This window comes from Strongylocentrotus purpuratus, unplaced genomic scaffold (genome assembly GCF_000002235.5).
Source record: "Strongylocentrotus purpuratus isolate Spur 01 unplaced genomic scaffold, Spur_5.0 spur5_scaffold_10, whole genome shotgun sequence".
NCBI lineage: Eukaryota > Metazoa > Echinodermata > Echinoidea > Camarodonta > Strongylocentrotidae > Strongylocentrotus > Strongylocentrotus purpuratus.
The window spans coordinates 1,053,558-1,077,163 of record NW_022145595.1 but is presented as its reverse complement, the minus strand read 5'-3'; the positions used below and the strand labels follow the sequence as shown (position 1 = coordinate 1,077,163).

Here is a 23,606-nt window from a genome sequence, read left to right as displayed (position 1 = left end):
CCATTCCCCATGTCTCTCTCTCTCTTTTACCCCGTCTTCATGTCTCTCTCTTTGTTTCTTTCTCCTTCTCTTCCTTCTCTAATCTTTCTCGCTCTCATTTTCCCTTCTTTCAAGCTCATCTTGCGTCTCATGCTCTCCTATTCCCTATTACCCCCTCCACCCTATCTCTTACCCTCTCTACTCCCCCACGCTCTCCTATTCCCTATTACCCCCTCCACCCTATCTCTTACCCTCTCTACTTCCCCCCACGCTCTCCTATTCCCTATTACCCCCTCCACCCTATCTCTTACCCTCTCTACTTCCCCACGCTCTCCTATTCCCTATTACCCCCTCCGCCCTATCTCTTACCCTCTCTACTTCCCCCACGCTCTCCTATTCCCTATTACCCCCTCCATCCTATCTCATACCCTCTCTACTTCCCCACGCTCTCCTATTCCCTATTACCCCCTCCACCCTATCTCTTACCCTCTCTACTTCCCCACGCTCTCCTATTCCCTATTACCCCCTCCACCCTATCTCTTACCCTCTCTACTTCCCCCACGCTCTCCTATTCCCTATTACCCCCTCCAGCCTATCTCTTACCCTCTCTACTTCCCCCACGCTCTCCTATTCCCTATTACCCCCTCCACCCTATCTCTTACCCCCTCCACCCTATCTCTTACCCTCTCTACCCCTCCACCCTATCTCTTACCCCCTCTTCTTCCTCCACGCTCTCCTATTCCCTATTACCCCCTCCACTCTATCCCTTACCCTCTCTACTTCCCCCACGCTCTCCTATTTCCTATTACCCCCTCCACCTTATCCCTTACCCTCTCTACTTCCCCCACGCTCTCCTATTCCCTATTACCCCTCCACCCTATCCCTTACCCTCTCTACTTCCCCCACGCTCTCCTATTCCCTATTACCCCCTCCACCTTATCTCTTACCCTCTCTACTCCCCCACGCTCTCCTATTCCCTATTACCCCCTCCGCCCTATCTCTTACCCTCTCTACTTCCCCCACGCTCTCCTATTCCCTATTACCCCCTCCATCCTATCTCATACCCTCTCTACTTCCCCACGCTCTCCTATTCCCTATTACCCCCTCCACCCTATCTCTTACCCTCTCTACTTCCCCACGCTCTCCTATTCCCTATTACCCCCTCCACCCTATCTCTTACCCTCTCTACTTCCCCCACGCTCTCCTATTCCCTATTACCCCCTCCAGCCTATCTCTTACCCTCTCTACTTCCCCCACGCTCTCCTATTCCTTATTACCCCCTCCACCCTATCTCTTACCCCCTCCACCCTATCTCTTACCCTCTCTACCCCTCCACCCTATCTCTTACCCCCTCTTCTTCCTCCACGCTCTCCTATTCCCTATTACCCCCTCCACTCTATCCCTTACCCTCTCTACTTCCCCCACGCTCTCCTATTTCCTATTACCCCCTCCACCTTATCCCTTACCCTCTCTACTTCCCCCACGCTCTCCTATTCCCTATTACCCCTCCACCCTATCCCTTACCCTCTCTACTTCCCCCACGCTCTCCTATTCCCTATTACCCCCTCCACCTTATCTCTTACCCTCTCTACTCCCCCACGCTCTCCTATTCCCTATTACCCCCTCCACCCTATCTCTTACCCTCTCTACTTCCCCCACGCTCTCCTATTCCCTATTACCCCCTCCACCCTATCTCTTACCCTCTCTACTCCCCCACGCTCTCCTATTCCCTATTACCCCCTCCACCCTATCTCTTACCCCCTCTTCTTCCCCCATCCTTCCCTTACGTAAATCCTATTATAAATTTTCTTCCACAAGAAAACAACAATAGACAAGGCGATCTCTTTTGTGAGAATTATTATCATCTTTATTGTCAAGAATATAAACATTCTCATATCACATAGTATACCATCAATAAATGTTCGTACAGCGGAAAAAATAACTTTTATCATATACATGTAATTATATACTCGAGCAAATGAATCTATAATAACCTACTCTATTTCTGTGCATGAGTTACAAGGCAAGACTTATGTTATAACGTTTTATCGGAATGCATGGGCATTTACATTTCAAAAGATACATACACTATACTACCATTTAGACAGCTTTAAAAAGGACAAATAACATGAATGGAGCTAACGGATGTAGTACTTCTCTGTTCTCCTTCTCTCGGATCTCTCTCTCTCTCTCTCTCTTTCTCTCTCTCTCTCTCTCTCTCTCTCTCTCTCTCTCTCTTCATTTCGTTTTCATACTTCAGCGTGATAGGTTTACCCTGAAACAAAGTCACATGAAGTAAATCATCATCACCACATTTGATTACAATAATATTTTCCTGCACAAATATTATCCATTTAACGTTGGTAATTACATTGTTTCTTGAAGTCTAAGAAAACATATGACCCGCTTTCTAGTCTACAGGTAGTTTTGACATATGTAACAAATACATACTCGTACTGATATTTATACACGATGAGCTTGGTATCAGAAGGGAGTTAACTCTGTAAAGTATGAGTTAACACCCTTCTCGAAATAAACGATAATTACATGTGTATAACAAGTATACATTAATTCAATTATTTGATAGTGGGTATACAATACTATCAAAACAATGGAAGCAATATTGCTGTCATCATAAGACAAACATATATGATATTTAGATTATATAAACACAACTAGATAATTGGGATGAGAGCATCTTATATCATAAAATAAAAACAATGGAAACATACCGCAATCCAAACTTAACTTACCTATATACACACTAAAATTTTCTTTAATGTGGGCACAGTTTTCGGTAAATACAAATGGTTCATTTTAAGAGATGCAACAAACTATCGAGCGCAACGTCAAAACAGTGAAAGCAATAACGTTTATACAATAACACACTGAAATCATGAAAGAATTTTAGCTGCATAATCTGGATTGTTATACGGACTACATGGAGGCAAAAGGTCAATTAAAACATTTCCCTGGATCGTCAAGTTAAAGTATATAGGTACAAAGTACATTTAACATGATCACAAAGACTTTCAAAAATCAAACCAAGGCAATTGCACTTTTCGAAATGTGTGAACAGTACCTTGGCATATTACATAATCATTTCTAAAGGCGATATAATAGGGTATTAACATTGTTCTTAACTTGATTTCTTGAAAGTCTTTGTGATTGTATTTTATATATTTTTTCTTCTTCATATAAACGACCTCTAAACTACATAATACAACCATCGCATCAATCGCGTCCTAATAAATACACACCCACATTCAGCATTACAAACATCTCATAAATAGAGGCCTCTCCGTTTTAAAGCAATATTCTCGAGATCCATGAAGTTGCAAACACTAGAAATGATGGCTAATATTTAAACAATAAGGCATCTGAATAATGTTTCATGTAAACGCACTTTGCAGTATGAACACAACCATGTCATATGATGAGTAAACCAATGTGTTTATCATATCACACAAATAGAGGCTTTTTCGTTTGAGCATACACAACAAAAAATGGCGATTTTAGTAACAATTCTCAACATTCTCTACAAAGAATACTAAAAATGACAACCTTCATACAAACCATGAGGCATTAACTGGTTGCTTTAAATAGAGTGAACGCATCATCAACTACAACACACCATAATAAATACACATACACATACAAGTCCTTTCACAAAAGGCACTTCAAAAACAGCATACATACATAATTATTAAAAAAAAACTTGACGAACCCGATGGCTCTACGCTTACATATTCGGCAGTATACAGCAACATAATGCTCTAGCATTTCGTTTTCCTGATAACACCCTGTTTTATTAACCCTTTACTATTTTTCTTAAATAATCCCTTTTCGATGATTGCATTGTTTGTGTATAATGCATTGAAAGAAACACACAAAGTATATCAATAATATTATTATGAAACTATATAGCACCTAATACACACTCGACGAGTCTAAGCCCTTTATACAGATACATTACTCCAGGCATATACTTCAGGCTTACCTGCATACAATGAATGCACCTTCTCCACCTCAATTCGTACCGCAAATATGCCTATTTCATCGCGAGATACACTAATTTTAAATAAAATGTTGGTCCGAAATTAATACTAAGTCGCCTTTTATACCCTTCACCCTCTCATCATATCAACTGAAGCAGAGATCATAAAAGGCAAACATTTCTTGTTTAAAAGCAGTTATTCATCATCATCTTCAGGTCTTGACTGTCGCGTTTAAAGTCACCAATTTTTCATCGTATAAAATTAGGAATTATCCACTCATCATCAGAGCTGGAGAGAGAGGCATATAACAGCAGACTGAAGAGCGACATCTCACCTTTAATCACTTACTTATTTTTTCATCGAGAGTGTTTTTGTCTTTTTCATGTCAATCTGTGTATCTCCCTCCTCCCAATCTGATACATACTTTCCTCACCAAATTTTTGACATAACTTGAGGACATTTGTCTTCCTTTCTTACTACGTCGATTCTAGTCTGTATGCTTCATCTCTTATGGACAAGGTAGCTGCCAAAACAAACGCATAGACCTCCGCATAAGGTCAGGGAAATTTGCCTCAATCCAAATCATGAACTGGTTAAAAAAAGGTGTAACCTTTCACACAGTAGAAACCTTGTCGACAACAACCGTATACTCTTGAGCAACGACCACCGCCGAGTCTCTGACGTCGGCTTTGAGAACTTCAAGCGCGCCCTCTAAATCGACTCCCTTCTCCGTCAATGCGTGCGCGACGGTGAGCGGTGTACACGTTTCGACCTTCAACATTGACGCGTTCTTGTCGCTGGAGCGTCGACGCACGGCCGAGTAGCGGTCCATGCGCAGACGGTTCTTGCGGTTCTTGAGACAGTAGATGGCGAGATAAAGTCCAGCTGCGATCAGCCACAGGACGGCCCCGCAGTAGTTGGCCGATGTGTACGACCCGGTCAGATCAAAGCTGAGACCTAGACAGAGAAACAAATAAAATCGTAAAGGATGAGAAAACATTTTGTGCAATTTTGAGAACTTGAAAGACACTTCATTTCGTCATACTCCGCCTCATGATAGCAGCATTAATTTTTTCTCTTTTTTTCTCGAGAAATGTTTCGACAAAATATATTTGACCATCAGTATTCTCATTCTTCACAAATGAATTTAAAAATGAGCATCTATAAATCTCTCTCTCTCTCGCATTGTCTAAACATTTTTCTTAAAACATGTAGTTTTTCACGTAGATTCTTTTTGAGCAAACGGCTGAGGCATAAACTTTGTTGACTGCGAAATACCAGTATGAATATCATTGTGTCGACATGGGATATTTCTTACACTTTCACTGTCTTTATCATGGTTTGCTATGTTCTCTGTTCCAAAACAATTAAGTAGTTTTTATTGTGGTCAAGGTGTGACACAGCGTGGTCAAGGTGTGACGCACTGTGGTCAATGTGTGATGCAGTGTGGTCAAGGTGTGATGCAGTGTGGTCAAGTTGTGATGCAGTGTGGTCAAGGTGTGACGCGGTGTGGTCAAGGTGTGACACAGTGTGGTCAAGGTGTGATGCAGTGTGGTCAACATGTGACGCAGTGTGGTCAAGGTGTGACGCAGTGTGGTCAAGGTGTGACGCAGTGTGGTCAAGGTGTGACGCAGTGTGGTCAAGGTGTGACGCAGTGTGGTCAAGGTGTGACGTAGTGTGGTCAAGGTGTGACGCAGTGTGGTCAAGCTGTGACGCAGTGTGGTCAAGGTGTGACGCAGTGTGGTCAAGGTGTGATGCAGTGTGGTCAAGGTGCGATGCAGTGTGGTCAAGGAGCGATGCAGTGTGGTCAAGGTGTCACGCAAGGTATGACACGGTGTGGTCAAAGAGAAGCTATAATTTCAGCACAGGGTAAATATGAATTTGTGCTTTTATCATTGTCTGAGATTCTCCTTGTTGCTACACTGTGGCAACATACAAATAATTTTCTTCAGAAGCTTTTCTGTGCTGCCACATGTAGAGGAAATCTGTTGGAAAGAACTATCGGCCAATATTTGAGACACTACCTTGATGTTAGCTATACTTTGTGTTCACCATCTTACAGCGTGAGAAACGATGATATTTTCAGGTAGAGGGTGTTTAACTCACCTGGTATGATGGCGGCGAGGAGGCAGCCGACACCGTACGATACCAACAGCATGGAGAAAGACTCTTGGTGGACGGAGTGACCAAAAGTCTCGATAGATGCCGAGAAGATGATAGAATAGTTGACCGCACGTCCCATCCCGGCAACTAAATAAAGAAAACGTTAAAGGTAAAGACCAGTATTGGAAACGCCCCAATTTCAAAAAATGAAATGGAAGCTCTCATTACCAATCATGTGAAAGAATATGTTTTGACTAATACATGATGATACAAAATTTGCCGGGAAACCGCCTACTAATTGATATATTTGGTAAATTTATTTCTCTCATGGTCTGTGAGAGATATAGAGTAGTCCCATATACATCTTTCTGTGTATAGTGCTTGTAACTTTACGAAGAATGGGCCAATTTTCTTATCATTTTGATGATTCCAGAACCTTGCAGATGCTAGATGCTAGATGATCAACCTTTTCTGATCGATTCCACAACGTTTCTTTCACAATGCAATTGCATGACCATAACTGGTCTTTACCTTTAACTTTAAATATATTGACCAATAAATGATACCCGATAGATCCTGCTCGCCGCCGCGGGCCTTTTTATGAGTGGAAATCAATGTAAAACTGAAATTACATTTATCTTTAAAAAAAAAAAACATCGATGAAGTGGGTAAAGCAATGATTAGTATCGGATAATGTGGGTCAAAGTTTAAAGGGACTATTTACCACAGACGTAAATTATGATGACCGCAGTACTCGTGCTGAGCGTCAGGGAAAAAGTGGCGCATGCGCAGATGATACACATGACGGGGAAAAGAAGAGTCCGAGCGCATGGCAGCCGATCACCGAAGATTCCCGTAACAAGCCGAAAGCCCGTCTCCACGAAGCTCAAAATAGACATGAATGTGGCTGACCTTTGTGGCGTGTATCCTGCAGTATCCATCAACTCGACCTATCGAGACAGAAAGTGGAAAAGAAGAAAATAGAAAAGGAGAGAAAAAACGGTTAATGCTATGTCCCTGGTATGCAGGGAATGGACCTACACCAAAATATTACATTAACATGCAGCGTGTCCACACATAAACAAAATAATCCCAAATCTCTATAAAGAAACGTTTTATAAAGAATCATCGTTAGCAAACAGGGCGTCCACACACACAAGGTACGAAACATCGTATAAAGAAATGTATAAAGAAACTGATTTTGACGGGATCGGTTAACATGACAGCCGGCCAATCAAGAGTTAAGCCCCGCCCAGTTATACCGTAATCTAGTTCGACTATACGTCCACACACACAACATTCCGTGATTCTTTATCGAGTTCTAGTTCGAAATGATGCCCAGGCCCAAATTTCGTTATACGACCTTTCTTTATACGAAGTATCGTTAGTTAGCGTACACACATACGATGTAGCTATACGATGAAATTCGTGTGTGTGGATACGGGGTTAGAGGTTATGTTTACATCCAAAATGTTTACATCCAACACGTAATAAAATTAGAATGACAGACACCATAGCTCCACATGACTTATAATTCATTACGATCGGAATGATGAATAATGTGAGACAGAACGAATGATGACCCGAATGTTTAGTTCCCCAAATGCAGAAACATAATGGTGTGATAGGTCAGAAATATTTAACGACCACCGCGAATTTGTTCCTACTTTAATTACTCACTTGACCAAACTTTAGAATAATAAGCCTTCGGGCATTTTGAGAGATATGTATAAATCGACAGTTTGCTTTCAAGAAATGCATTCCTCGCATTTCTTGAATCCCCCCAAAATACTGATATCATTATAAATCAAACCATTATCGATTTTCCATAATCAATAGCAACCGTTTTCCTGTTTTATTTCTAAAAAGATTGAAAAGGTAACCATGTCCTCTTTGAACAATGTTGCGATCATTTAGGAACGCTTGTAAATTTCACCATGCATTCAGTCATTTTTCAATCAATCTTGTTTGGCATTTTAACAAATTTCGAGAAAAATATTCTCCAAAGCGTACGATTTCAGAGTCACGTGACAACTTTGTTTGACCTCATATTTGCTCCAAAATGGAGAATGTCTGGATTTAAATATATAAACAGGTATAAGCCTACCATTTCTTCACCGAAAACAACTGAGATAAGAAGCGAAGGATTAGTATTAAAAAAATAAAGCTACAAATCCCGTACAAAAGTTGATAATTGCGTTATATGGTTCCCACGCTAAATTGCAAGGCTGAAAACATAATGCACGATCATAAAATAAAAAAATAAATAGATAAAATATACGAGCACAAAATAAAGTTCACACGCTGATGACGTCATTGCTCGTTGCGTAATCACCGCTAATTCAAGGTTCAATGAAATCGGGAAAACGGTTTGATAATGGGTAAAATAGTGTTACGTTTTATTTTTGAAATGTCTTTTCATAGATATTGTACAATAAAGTATTTCCAATGCATTAAGGATAACTTACAATATCATGGAAAAAGATTCGATAGTTTATAGCATGTTAACAGTCAATTCGTCTTTCAAATAAGGAAACAAAAATTCATTGCATACGTTAAAAAAAAAATCCACATAATTTGCAATATTTTCTGGCGATTCATTTCAACGTAAAAACTTCTGATGACAGGACCTAAACTCGGTGGGAAGAACGCCCTCTGTTGGCGGATGGCTGAGACGGGCATTCCCCACTACCAAGTCATGGTAGAAGCCGTATTGACGAACTCCGGATGAAGTGGGGTATGATGTCGACGATGACATGGAGAAAATACAGGGTATGAAATTTACAAACCGACTATCAAAAAGATAGTGGTATAGAAATGGAAAAGGCCCGGGTTGTCAGTCCAAATCTTTTTTTTTTCAAAGCCGTCATTTTGTTTAGTTTTCTTTTTCATTTTTTTCTTCTATCCAAATGATAGAATTGTAATGCGTAATTATCAACAACAAAACAGCAATGCATCCATGTACATTTTCTCGTGATCCAAATTGATCCCCTATCAAAGTTCTGCATGCATTTTCTTTTTTAATTAAAACAGAGACGATCAGTGGTATCCCTAAACCCTCTTCGCATCAGTTTTTTCATTCAAATCGTGAATATGACATTCTTTATTATCTAGTTCAAAAACTATTTTTTATTTCATCAAAAAATTGTTAACCAGTATTGCAAAAATTTTGTGATAAATATCACATGTCTCTCCAAAAAAAAAAATGTATTGAGTAGAATTAACTTTTATTGCATTTTTAAAAATCTTCATGTCGACTTCAAAATAAATTGAAATGTATGATTTTGGAATCCAAATACAAAATTTCGACTCTAATCAAGAACTCTTCGATGAATTTAAAACGTGAAGCGAGGAGAGTTTAATATGACCATACAATATGGATTGTATTAGGGGTATTAAGCCAGAGTAAGCAGACATAGCATGAATTGTTTGTTTGTCAAAGGTACCCTTTAATATGTGATAGACGAACGGGAACAAGGAAGAAATAAAATCTTGAAGAAATCTTGAAGGAAGAGGCATAAAGACAGAGAGAAACAAACAGGTAGAGAGAAAAATAAGAAGAGAAAGTAGATCGCGAGAGCGGGTGAGAGGCAAACAAGCATGCAGACTAAAAGGCCCGAATTCACAAAGGAGGTTTGTGACAAACCTTGGGTTTTCGTACGTCATATGACGCGTTTTACGCGTTTTTTACAAACCTGGTTTGTAAAGAACAAAAGGAGGTTTGGCGAAACAAAAGGAGGTTTGAGCTCAAACCTTGCTTTGTGAATTCGGGCCATTGAGAGCGACAAAGGGAGAGTGAGTGTTTGTAAATGTCGGCATTGAGAGAGAGAGAGAGAGAGAGAAGTGGGGGGGGGGGGGGGGGGGGGGAGAGGCGAGAGACGGCGATAGAAGTGGGAATGGGAACCGGTGTGGAGAAGATAAAAGAAAACCCCAGGTGTTTTGACTACCTTTTATTTCAAACCACTACAGTGTATTTTTATTTCTTTTCTTTATGATTCATTCACATTAATGTGTTGTCTACTGATAAAAGCCAAGGACGCCATCAGATTTCTTTCTTCTTAGTGAGCCTGAGGCGCGTCCTCTAGTCCGTGAGCTATCTTTTCAATGGTTTGAAATGAACCTCTGATCCCTAAGAATTGCACTTTTCGACTGGATGTTCTTTTCCCTTTTTACGACAGAGAATACCTTTAGACTCTGTTCATGCTATGTCTGCCTAAAGAAATATAACTTACGATTTAGTCTTGGCTTTATCGGGATTGTGGAAAAAGGTCGTTGAATCTCTGGGGACGTTGGTCAATTAATGGAGATGGACTTACTCCTTGATCGGCCCGACGATTTTCTCTTTATTTTCCCCAATTTTCCAATCTTCTTTATCCAATAAAGATGCTCAACCTCTGTACTCGACGGCGCTTTGGACTCGATGTCATCAGTACCAGACCACGTCCGTGTAGCTAGCGTCTGCTTTGCACTGCCCCTCAGAATGAAACTGAAAGGTTGATGAGGGGTTTTAGCCAGGAGCTCTCCAGCATCTGGGATGAATATCTTCTTCTATCCATAAGACCACTGCCATTTGCTGCTTGGACGGAAATGAACTGCTTCAGAGCCCAACAGGAAATGAGACGGGTAAAGCTTCGGGGACTCTCGAGAGCATTCGGAGAGCTTAGGAACAGCTTCGTCGTCTCCTCGGCAGGAACCCACAGAGGCCTCTCTGTTCTGGATTTGAAGCTCGGCAACCACAACTCATCCTGGCTAAATTTTGTTTTGAAATAAGAGAGATACATTTGCTTTGACAAAAAGGCCAAATTGAAACTAAAGAGGGAAAAACAGGAAGGTGAATCTCCTCTACTCATATTGAAAGGACCTGCACGAATCATCTGTTAGCCAAACCCGCATAACTTTTGAACTTATATGATGACAATACTTATATATAATATTTTAAATATTTTTTTTAAAGAATGTATTATCCCCCCATAAAAAGATTCCTTACTATGAGTCACAGACTCACAGTTTTGGAATAAAAAAGAGATCCTAATGATAATGATTCCTGCTAAAAAAAAAATGAAGAAAGTTTTGGGCACCATTTACCTCATCGAACAGCAGGGCATAACCTATTGATGACGGATGTTAGATCACCAAACCTTCAGTTTAAAGACCAGTCGCTGTAGCCAATCTATTCTGCCAAGGTCATCACACTAAACCCTGTTTCTTACTTAACTACCAGAGGAAAATCATTAGTTAGCCATTTCATAATTCTGTGTTAAATTCGTAAGAAATAGTGACGATTCCTATCATGAGACATGAGAAAATAAAGTAATAAAAAATGATTTTATGGATTCCGAGATTGAGTAATGGAGAAGAGGTATTGTTGTACTTACCAGGTTTATCACGTTGAATACCATGCACACATTGGACAACATGGTAGCCAAACAGAACATCCAGTGAATAGGATCTTTGACGAGAAGGATGTAATTTTGTCTGGACTTTTGCCTTCGCTCCCTTTCCAATTGTCCTTCACCCTTGAACATCTTGACCAGAATACTCTTCCTCTTCTGGGAGTTCGCTGTGGCTACTGTAGCAGCACTGGTCGACGGGATGACCGATGCGGCCAACAATGCCTTCAAAGAAGCGTCCTCAGTGGCAGATACGGTTGCGTCAGTTGTGCGTTTCTCGGAAGCGGGTCGCTTGTAACATATAGCACAGGTAAGGCCGATGACGAAGATCAAGGCGGAGACAAATCGAAGCGTGTTTCGCCAGCCGAAGTGCTCATAGGCGATTTCCAGTATGGGACAGTATATAAGTGTACCTGAATTGAAATAAAGATATCACGTCATTAGAAGTGAGTACCAGTTGAGATAAAGTATTTTTCGGGTAAAGGTTTTTCTTAGAAAAAACTATGTACTTTGCAATAATAAAAATCACAAGTTTTCATCTCATTAAGAAGCAAACAGCAAATTACATCTGGGGTAATTTTCGAATCAAACTGAATAACTTCAACCCTGGACCCCACACTATCATTACCCTAACCCGAACCCTAACCAAACTCTTATTGAAACCCTAACCCTAACAGGGTGATCCTAAACTTTTTGACGAATTAAATATCACCGCAATAGTCGTGACAGCACCAGACCGCCAACTAGTAGCACGGTCTTTACACATAAAATTGTCGCGTTTAATTATTTTACCAACTTAGAACAGTTCTCAGAAGCAATGGTTTATATTTGGTGCGGATGCAATCTAGAAGTACCATGACTGGACCGACCCTGACGCAGAAGAGAGAGAGAGAGGGGCACTTACCAATAGCGGAACCAACTCCTGGGAGGGTGGTCGGAAGGGCGCTATTGTTGCTGTCAAAATGTGAGGTGACAACACTCATCGACCCTGTGATAACCAGGTTGACACCAAAGCCGAATACGAGACCGAAGGTCACGAAGAGTGGCCATATGGACGTGGCGAAGGAGGACATGAGGAGTCCGCTAGAGCAGAACAGAGCAGCAAGGATGGCAATCTTACGAGGTCCGAACCGTTGGTAGAGTGTGTTAACGAATGGCGATGTGATCCCGACGGACCAGCCAAGGGATGCTACCCAACCTGCAATCAGAATCGGACAAAATAGATCATTAGCTCTTAATTCTCTTGAAGAGACTTCAAATTATAATTTGCTAGATAATATGTGTAGTAAAGGAACTATTATTATTGTTTATTTCTAATCTTCTTCGGATACGATCTATGAATATTGACGGATTGGGGAGGGGCATTGGTGTTTTGGAAGGTTCGCTTATTGAAAGGCTCAATGATATTCATTAATACCCACGTTGTTTGTAGTTCCAAATGTAAATAAGTACATTGTTATAAGTTTCGTAATTTCGGAAATGAATGAATCGTTGTATTTACCAGTTGCAATGGCCGAAGAATTCAGGTCTCTCCTAAGGCACATGTATAGCGGACCAAAGGCGCTGAAGAAGCCCAATATTGTTGCGAAGGCTATAGAGGTGGCAATGGTCACTACCCATCGGAAATACCGAGGATTTATCCACAATGCCCTGAAGAGATTGGTTACCTTGAGGGCGCCCTTCTTGGAGCCACCACGCGTCCCTGCTGCCTTCACGTCCTGACTGGCTGACTCAGTCAAGGCAGAGGTGCCCATGGGATTCGCCTCAAAGACGGCTGGAGAAGGGTCATCCTTCCAGGAGACCAGCTGTCCACTGACGGGAGTGCAGGCATCGTAGAGCGAATTACCATTCGGCTGGGGAGACATGACTTGGTCGACTCTTTCTGTGGAATATCAGAAGAGGTCAAATCATAAGAATTGGATATCAAAGCTTTCATTACAAAGAGATGTAAATACAAACCTTCTTAAAACACCCTAAAATTATTGATCGGTTGAAAAGATTTTGGAGTCGTATACTAAAGTCAGGAGATTTCTTTTAACTCGTACATTATCTCCGATAAAGCAAAACTATGAAGTATTAAAGAGAAGGTTGAGTTCTGGGAAAAGGGAAAAATAATTTGTGAGCATTACTCATTCTTATTATGCAAGTGTGGAAGAACATAAGTTAAGACATGTTCCCTGAAAAGCATGGCTCTTCAAATGCCTTCATATTCTAAATATGCATGTAACATCGTAAAAATCGGGGGCCGGTTTTTTACTGGTCGGTTCCACACCGTTTCTTTCACAATGCAATCGCATGACCAGAACTCAACTTCATCTTTAAAAGAACACAAATTGCTACCTATAAAATAAACTGTCGGCATTAATGTAGAGAGTGTTATCATAAATCATAATTTTTTAGACTAATTGAAGTTTAATAATTGCGGAAGCGCGGAGGTAGGATTCAGAAGAATAAGAATAAGTTTTTAAAAAAAAAGGAAAGGTGAGGCACAAGAACACAATCAGGAATGTACATCTTAAGCACGTATACTAAATGTATGGCAACATGGGTGTTTAAGGGATCACCTACCCCTTTTTACCCACAGCCCCCCCCCCCCCCCCTAATTCGCCAAAGGCCTGTATAAACACCTCACAGGTTATCGTGTATTGCAACACAATGGCCCGAATTCACAATTCACGCGTCATATGACGTACGAAAACCAAGGTTTGTCGACAAACCTCCTTTGTGAATTCGGGCCATTGTGTTACTTCTTGATAAGACGCTCGGTCGCTCGTAAGAGAAAACTAGTTAAGACCAGTTTCTATTAGAAGAGTAGATGAGTAGGACTGGCCTCAAGTAATTAACACATTCAGAGCGGATATTGCACAATGCAATATGATAATTTGCATTTCATGAAAGATAAGGGAATTCATTGCCACAATGACAATAGGTGCATGAAACCCGGGAAAGGAAAGAAACTCTGCATTACGTCATCTATGCAAATTTTGATCAATTGTCTTTAAAAAGTACGCTGTCAACCCACAAATATGAGTAAATGTTCTATTTGGTTACGTAATACGTATACCTTCATCAACTGTACACAATCAATATTCTCTATCAAACCACAACAATGAGTATTTGGTTAGATAATACGTGCACCGTCATTTCAGCTTATTTCAGCACAAACTAGCGACTGCCAATTCTGATTTCTTTTTAATTTGTGTTTCCATTATGTTGCAATCAGCTATATTTTTCGTATTCGTGCTGATTTATTTTTCAGATTAAAGTTTATGCTATGTTATATAACATTGTGTGTTATTAATTTTGTTTGAAAAATTTTGTAATTCGGCTAAACGCCGCGATGAAAGTTTTATTTGAATAAATCCTTTTGAATTGAAATGAATGATCATTCTTGTTCATTTAATTCACTTAATCTTCGTGTCCGTTGTAATGGTTCATCTCTCTTTTTTGTTTGCCTGTTTAATCAATAACTATGTATGCCTTTTAATACCGGGAAACCTTACTCGTAAACCCGCTTATGATCACGACGGAGTAATACCAAAAAAGGGATCCATTGTTTGTTGTTTAAAGACTTGGACAGTACCCTCTCAATAAATCATGACGAACTTGTGAACTGTTTGCATGGCTTCACTAATAAAAGCTGGCTTCATTGAAGGTTTTATTGTACCGTTCGTTCATTCCCTCCCTTCTTACGGCACCCGCCTCCATCTCTGTCGAGCTCCCAATCCCTCGCTTCCCCCTTTTTCTCTATATCTCTCCCTCCCCCTCTATCAATTCATCTTCCTCTAACCTTTTTCTCACTCTGATTCTGCCCATCTTACCCAACTCTCTGGCTATTTCCTATATTTTTGCTTCTTTCCTCCTTTCTCGACCTCTCTCCCCACTCTTGCCCATGCATCCTCTAATCCATATCTGTCTATCTCTCTTTCTCTCGATGTCCTTTTTTCTTGTTGTTGTTTTCATCCCCGGGTCTGCTCTATCCCTTTCGGCCCATTCCAATCTCTCTCTCTCTCTCTCTCCCTCCCCCCTCTCTCTCTCTATCTCCCCCTCTCTCTCATCTCTCTCTCTCTCTCTCTCTCTCACTCGGTCGATCGATCATCCCTTTTTTTTCTTCCTCTAGATCTTGTTCTTTCTCACCAAGTTCGTATCATTTCTCTCCCTATATCTTTCATTTCCCACTCAATAGTTTTCGCTCTCTCTCCATCTTTCTCTCCCCTATCTCCTACTTTAACCCCCTTCTTCTGTGTAACTCTCTCACCCTCCCTCTCTCTATATAATATAATTATCTACAGCCTGTATATAATATATATCTCTCTCTCTCTCTTTCTTCCTCTCTCTCTTCCCATGTCAATGTCATTTTCACATCGTCGAGACGTCACTTTTCATTTGCATCTGGTTGCCTGAGAAACACTCCCCAACATGAGGAGAAAAGGCCTTCATTAGCATAATTTATGTTCTATTCTCCGCCTGTATATCCCAGGGACGCCTGCACGCCACAGTCCGTCTCTAGCTCCAAGCTCCTGCAAGCACCGACACCAGCGTATAGTTATCACCGAGCGAGCGAGCGGTTGTAAACAAAATGGACGCATAGGCAAAGAGGAAGAGAGTACATGAAAAGTCCGCGGTGGTTTTCAAGCCTCACATGCTCAACAGTAATGTGACACTTCATCCCATTTGATCGGGGAATTTCTTGCTTGACTGTACGTTGGCTCGATGTTATGATGGTTTTCTGCTCATTAAAAACTATGATTTGGGGCGGGTAATGTAATGGTGCATTGATTGACAATACAATAATTGCGCGGTCATAAACAAAGCTAGGTAGGCCCGGCTTTCATCGAAAGGGTGCGGTGCGGCGCGGCGCGGTGTGGTGTGCTCAACGCACCCATTCGATAAAAGCCCCCCGCTTTTCTCGAAAGGGTGCGTTGAGAGCGGAGTACCGTTTTAACACACCCTTTCGATAAAAGCGGGGGGGCTTTTCTCGAAAGGGTGCGTCGACTAGTCTTTCGCATCAGTCGTTTAAAATGAGGATCTGGGACAGAAGGTAATAGTTGCCAATTTAAGTATATCGAAAATGTATTAAATAAATTTCGTTATTACTATGTTGATGGGGAGACAGAGAGAAGGAAAAAAGGGAAAGGGAAAAGGAAGATAAAAGGAAAGAAAGAAGAATAAAAAGAAAAGAGGGAAACGGGGGGGGGGGGGCGAAGGGCTCTTGGCTCCTCCTCACCCCCCCCCCCCCGCCAAAAAATGAATAAGAGAGAGAGAGAAGGGAAAGGGAAAGAAAATATAAAAGGAAAGAAAGAAGAGGAAGAAGGAAAGAGGGAAACGGGGGAAAAGCGAAAGGCTCTTACCTCCCCCCCCCCCCGCCAATAAAATAAATAGGAGAGAGAGAGAGAGAGAGAGAGAAGGGAAAGGGAAAGAAAATATAAAAGGAAAGAAAGAAGAAGAAGAAGGAAAGACGGAAACGGAGGAAGGGCGAAAGGCTCTTACCTACCTCCCGCCAAAAAAATAAATAAGAGAGAGAAGGGAGAGGGAAAGAAAATCTAAAAGGAAAGAAAGAAGAGGAAGAAGGAAAGAGGGAAACGGGGGAAAAGCGAAAGGCTCTTACCTCCCCCCCCCGCCAATAAAATAAATAGGAGAGAGAGAGAGAGAGAAGGGAAAGGGAAAGAAAGAAGAATAAGAAGAAAAGAGGGAAACGGGGGGGGGGGCGAAGGGCTCTTGGCCCCTCCTCACCCCCCCCCCCCGCCAAAAAATAAATAAGAGAGAGAGAGAGAGAAGGGAAAGGGAAAGAAAATATAAAAGGAAAGAAAGAAACGAAGGAAGGGCGAAAGGCTCTTACCCCCCCCCGCCAATAAAATAAATAGGAGAGAGAGAGAGAGAAAGAAGGGAAAGGGAAAGAAAATATAAAAGGAAAGAAAGAAGAATTAGAAGAAAAGAGGGAAACGGGGGCGAAGGGCTGTTGCCTCCTCCCCGCGCCCCCTTGCCAAAAAATAAATAAGAGAGAGAGAGAGAGAGAAGGAAAGGGAAAGAGAAGATAAAAGGAAAGAAAGAAGAGGAAGAAGAAGAAAAGAAGGAAACGGGGGCAAAGGGCTCTTGCCTCCTTTCTTTTTTTTTCTCTTTCTTTCCTATTCTCCCTCTTATTCGTTTTTCTCTTTCTTTCTTTTCTTTTTCTTTTTTTCTTTTCTTTCCCTTTCCCTCTCTTTTTTCCCCTCCCCCTTTTCTCTTTTTTCCCGACGGCAGCGCAATTTTACCGACAATATCCTGACAGGTGTTGGCGACCACAAGGCTATCAATACAAATTAAGACATATTAATGAAGATTCTTTTTTAATGTTGCAGAGAGATAAGTATTTTCTCTATGAACTTGTTTAATGGAAGGATAATAAATAATATTAAAAACATGAATACTATAGCGGTATAATGATGAGAGAGATGATTTAAGTCATACTTTTTTTTCAATGTGATTGGAGTAGACTTAAAGGTGGGGGGGGGGGGGTCCCCCCTCTAAGATCTCGGCCGTTTTACAGCCGATCGCCGCGAAAATGTGCATGCATGTCAAGTGAAGTGTATACAAAACTATGGTAATTTCAATTTTTTTTGAAAAATTCACTCATTTGCATATTTATGGTAATTTATGCAAACAAGATCAGAGAATTCACATTTTTACCCATAAATCATATATAATTCATATTCAAGCGTTCTTTTTCACTACATATATTCGTTAGAATAATAATACGACAACAAAGTTGGAAGAGCCAGTTTATCCCTATGTTATCTCTTGTTTTGATAATTTGTATTTATGTATTATATTGTTTTCGTTGTTTTATTTCATTTCTAAGCACAATTCAACTATTTTGACCCAAAAATAAACACATTAACTTGAAACAAGACCAAATAACCAATGTTTTCTCTTTTTTTTAAAGAATAAATGGTATTTCCATATGTTTGGTACATAAATCACAAAAAATGAGCGATTTTAGGGCTGACATGCAAAAACAAAAGGTCACGTGACTCCGCAACTATACGTCCAATTTTCAACAAAAAAAAGTTTCAAAAGATGCGTAAGACTCGAAAGAAAAAAGTCATGAAAGAAAAACTTTATATCTGCCGCGGTTTCGGGGTAGTCGCGAAATTACTAGAGAGCACTAATCTTTTTGGGGGGCCCTCGAAAATTTGAAAAATCGTACCACCCCCCCCCCCCCCTTGAACGCCAAGGAGGGGGGGCCTATCTCGCCAAAACGGTAAAATTAACGTGTTTTTTTACACGGTTTTTCACAGGGCGGAGCCCTCAGAAGCTCAGGGGTATTAAACAAGTACATTAAATTATTATTATTTTATACCTTATTTGTGACACAGGGGTCACGAATTGACGTGGGGTCCAGGGGGTGGAGCCCCCGGAAGCTCAGAGGTTTTGGGCAATAAATAACGGTCAGATGAGCATATTTTTATATCTATTTGTGACACTGGCAGGACGCAAATTGGTGTTGGATCCAAGGGGCGGAGCCCCAAGAAGGTGAAGGGTTTTATACATCAAATTATCGTCAGATGAGCATATTTTTATATCTATTTGTGACACTGGCAGGACACAAATTCTTCTTCCTCTTCTTTCTTTCCTTTTATCTTCTCTTTCCCTTTCCTTCTCTCTCTCTCTCTCTTATTTATTTTTTGGCAGGGGGGAGGGAGGATGCAAGAGCCCTTCGCCCCCGTTTCCCTCTTTTCTTCTTTCCTTTTTCCTCTTCTTTCTTTCCTTTTTCCTCTTCTTTCTTTCCTTTTAGCATCTCTTTCCCTTTCGCTTTCCAATCTCTCTCTCTCTGATTTATTTTTTGGCGGGGGGGGGGGGGGAGGCAAGAGTCCTCCACCATTCCCCCTTTTCCCTCTTTTCTTCTTCTTCCTCTTCCTTCTTTCCTTTTATATTCTCTTTCGCTTTCGCTTTCAAATCTCTCTCTCTCTCTCTCTCTCTTACTTATTTTTTGGCGGGAGGGGGGAGGCAAGAGTCCTCCGCCCTTCCCCGCTCTTTTCTTCTTCTTCCTCTTCTTTCTTTCCTTTTATATTTTCTTTTTCCCTCTCCCTTCTCTCTCTCTCTCTCTCTCTCTTATTTATTTTTGGCGGGGGGGGGGGGGTAGGTAAAAGCCTTTCGCCCTTCCTCCGTTTCCCTCTTTCCTTCTTCTTCTTTCTTTCCTTTTAGATTTTCTTTCCCTCTCCCTTCTCTCTCTCACTCTCTCTCTCTCTCCTATTTATTTTATTGGCGGGGGGGGGGGTAAGAGCCTTTCGCTTTTCCCCCGTTTCCCTCTTTCCTTCTTCCTCTTCTTTCTTTCCTTTTATATTTTCTTTCCCTCTCCCTTCTCTCTCTTATTTATTTTTTTGGCGGGAGGTAGGTAAGAGCCTTTCGCCCTTCCTCCGTTTCCCTCTTTCCTTCTTCTTCTTCTTTCTTTCCTTTTATATTTTCTTTCCCTTTCCCTTCTCTCTCTCTCTCTCTCTCTCTCCTATTTATTTTATTGGCGGGGGGGGGGGGGGAGGTAAGAGCCTTTCGCTTTTCCCCCGTTTCCCTCTTTCCTTCTTCCTCTTCTTTCTTTCCTTTTATATTTTCTTTCCCTTTCCCTTCTCTCTCTCTCTTATTCATTTTTTGGCGGGGGGGGGGGGGGGGGGGTGAGGAGGAGCCAAGAGCCCTTCGCCCCCCCCGTTTCCCTCTTTTCTTTTTATTCTTCTTTCTTTCCTTTTATCTTCCTTTCCCTTTCCCTTTTTTCCTTCTCTCTGTCTCCCCATCAACATAGTAATAACGAAATTTATTTAATACATTTTCGATATACTTAAATTGGCAACTATTACCTTCTGTCCCAGATCCTCATTTTAAACGACTGATGCGAAAGACTAGTCGACGCACCCTTTCGAGAAAAGCCCCCCCGCTTTTATCGAAAGGGTGTGTTAAAACGGTACTCCGCTCTCAACGCACCCTTTCGAGAAAAGCGGGGGGCCTTTTATCGAATGGGTGCGTTGAGCACACCACACCGCGCCGCGCCGCACCCCACCCTTTCGATGAAAGCCGGTAGGCCCTACTAGAAATTTACTACATAAGTTGGATTTGCAAGAAAACTACTTTGCATTTTACCAAGAAATAAAAGGAAGGAAAAGAAAAAAAATGACCAAGGGAGATGGGAGGTGGGAATCGAAATAAATCGGAAGAAAAAATAATAAGGGCCTATAAATCAAACAAATATGCAACGATCTACACATATGCGGGTTTCTTTGGGAATAAAAACTGGCTATCAACGATTGACGTTATGTCTCAGTCTAGTCTATATGTAATGGTGTATTCTTTTTGTTTTCCTTCTGTGAATCAAGTCAGTAGTTTAATTCAGTGAACCTAAACTCAACACGCCTAACTTTAAGGTTCACTTTTCATTTCCGTTTTCATTTACAGAACAGCCTTTTGAATTATCATTAATCACTATCATGGATCAGGATTATTTTTTATAGATATACTTCCATATTACTAAAAGAAATGTTAATGTTTGGTCAAATGTAGGCCTATCATACATTGTTAATTTTGCATGGAATATGAATAAAAGCAAGCAAATAGAATATATATATATATATATATATCAAGGTAATTATAAATATTAATGGGGGGAAAGACTGAATAACAGAGCGGTATTCAATTTTCAATTGTAGAGCAATGACGGTTCTTTTCTTGTATATAAATTAATCTTTGCCAGGCACAAGTAGAAAATCAATTCAAGAAACCCCGAGCCGCCTCCCTCCGCCCCCCTCAAAAAATCTTATTCTTCTAGAACCAAAGAGGAATAATATGAATCAGGAATACCTCGTCCAATGTTGTACTATACAACTATACGAGTGAAAAAAGGGGCTTAATCTATATAATGATCAGGGGATGATATAATTCATTTCTCTTTATCAAGACAAGTCATTTTGTAACTACGTGTACTTTAAGTGCAACAATACTATGCATATTAAATCTGTCTAAAAGAACCTAAATGCAATCTAAAATAATAATATAATGGGGGCTTCGGGTCCTTGCATTACTTTAGTAAATGTCCCTCGATCGCTTAAGCTCATTTGTAATCAAGATTTTTTTCAAGATCCGCTCCTGCATGCTGAGGATTATTAGGTACGGTAAGACATATGACAGTGATAGCTAAAGACGTACACCATTGACAAAGACACTCACTCTTTTTAAAATATAAAGTTAATGATTCATAATCATAGGCCTACATAAAATAAGGTAAACAGCTTCGGTTAAGTTAAAGATATAACTTTAGGCCTACCCGCAACTCTACACTGTCTCATACAAGCAAGGTTATCGCTCACGCATCCTCACAACTATACTTCCCCATGTGATATGACATTATCGTATAAATAACTCATAACATGCACATTAATACAAGGATGATGGGGAGTTGGGTGTCCGGACACTAACATAAGAAATATAAAGCTTTCTATTTTGCCTTCGGATTTATAACGAAAATTATTCATCAATTACATGTAGCACTAACCACCATGATTATTTGTCCTTTATAATACCGTCCAACAAAAATCTTTGAGGATTTGTGAAATATTGCTTGTAAACTTCTTCAAATTGCTGTTTTAAATCGACAACTCGGACACAACCTGTCCGGACACACGTCTAGACGGTCTGGGTATAATATCGATTTGAAAGGGGGAATATTGGTACATTTATATTTAAGCTGTTTTTACATCTGCAAATGGCAACCATAGATCTTTCAAGCCGAAGGCAATAATAGTCTTATTCCACTAAAATACAATTTCAAGCAAGCAAAATGCAATATAGTATCTAAATCCTTAAAAGGAACAACTTGTTAATACAGCTGTACTGTACAATATTCTTCTTTATTGACGTAAAAATATTGAAGATTACTTGTTAAGTTTATCTGAGCTATATTTCGCTCTTCTATACGGCTATTTGTTTTCTCCGAAATTTAAGAAACCAAACGATACATGTTTTCTATGAGCTAATATCTGACTTACCTTCCAAATCAACAACGAGATGCTAAGAAATGATGCTCTCTGAAAACGAATCTGTGTTGAGGCACGGTGTGAGTCAGGAACGCTTTAGCAATGCTAGAACCGGTCAGTGCCAGTGGCTACGGCTTGCGTGTATGTGTGTCCGTCAATGTAAGCTGTTTCAAAGCTAACTGTTCAAGAATAATTTTGAGTTTATACCAAGGCATATAATAATTTATCAATGCGATGATGAAATTTGTAGTTGGAAAACCATTTTGCGCATGACCGGTTGGTTCCGTGCAATCATCTGTTGATTTATCGTTGTTGTTTTTGTCTCTTTATCCTCTGAGTATTTCATCAGATCAGCTGCTGTTCGCGTAAACAAAGTAAGCATGCTCCTCCGTTCGCTCATGAATATCCATGTCAATAATACTGCGGTCTGCCCTCTTGGGAAACTACAGCCAATCAGCGTTCGTGCCTACAGCGTGGCAACAGGCACGTCACAATGGAGATCGAGTGCAGGAGGCGGAGAATAAGAACCGGATCGAATCAGATTCAGAATGGTTTTTGCTTGGTTGCGTTGCGCAAGAAGAGTGCGAGTAAACCAGCAAACCAGACGTCTGAGCTGAGATGACATTGATTCGCCATATTTTTGGTTGCAGTTTGTTTATGATATAATTATAAACCCTCCTCTCTCTGTCACTACAAGGCTCCTGAATCGCAATTGTCAATGGGTTTTTTTTTCCTTTCCGTGAGTAATAACATAGAGATCCCAGCTGGAAATAACCAGTGTACACAAAGGCCACAACCTTTGTACATAACTCCACTCGTATTGCATGTCGTGTTGAAATGAGCGTGAACTGAGGGGTGAGCGAATAAAAGGCAATTTTTTTGGAGCTGAAATGTTATAAAAAAAACTGCCATCCGACGGCATTCAGAAATTAATAAAGAGGGCAGAAATTCATATTACAAGGTCAGAATACACCCTAAATCGGGAAGGGGGGGGGGGGGTAAACCCGGGCCTGTGTGGTCATATAGGAGACTTTACTTAATCCTTTTCTGTGTCTTCAACATGATTAGAATGTCTTGTATTTTGATTAGACACGGCCAGTGGGATGCTTTCAACAGACTTGAATAGAAAGACCTTGTGAATTGTG

The 23,606-nt window shown here is 40.7% G+C and overlaps 1 protein-coding gene across 1 annotated transcript; it reads right to left on the bottom strand.

Moving 5' to 3' along the window:
- Positions 1 to 1,819: 1,819 nt before the first annotated feature.
- On the bottom strand, positions 1,820 to 23,145 carry LOC100890780 (monocarboxylate transporter 13). Its single transcript, XM_030979047.1, has 7 exons — positions 22,474 to 23,145; positions 12,972 to 13,352; positions 12,375 to 12,668; positions 11,456 to 11,883; positions 6,805 to 7,030; positions 6,084 to 6,227; positions 1,820 to 4,934 (listed from the first exon to the last, which is right to left on the bottom strand). The coding sequence occupies exons 2-7, from the start codon at positions 13,333 to 13,335 to the stop codon at positions 4,591 to 4,593; spliced, it is 1,800 nt and encodes a 599-aa protein (XP_030834907.1). The 5' UTR covers positions 13,336 to 13,352; positions 22,474 to 23,145; the 3' UTR covers positions 1,820 to 4,590.
- Positions 23,146 to 23,606: the final 461 nt, after the last annotated feature.

Excerpts from the sequence above, each read along its gene's own strand:
- LOC100890780 (XM_030979047.1), bottom strand. The coding sequence starts at position 13,335 with ATGTCTCCCCAGCCGAATGGTAATTCGCTCTACGATGCCTGCACTCCC. Across the intron at positions 12,669-12,971 it reads TTCTTCGGCCATTGCAACTG|GTTGGGTAGCATCCCTTGGC; the intron begins GTAAATACAACG and ends TTCTGATTGCAG. Across the intron at positions 7,031-11,455 it reads TATTCAACGTGATAAACCTG|GTCGAGTTGATGGATACTGC; the intron begins GTAAGTACAACA and ends CTGTCTCGATAG.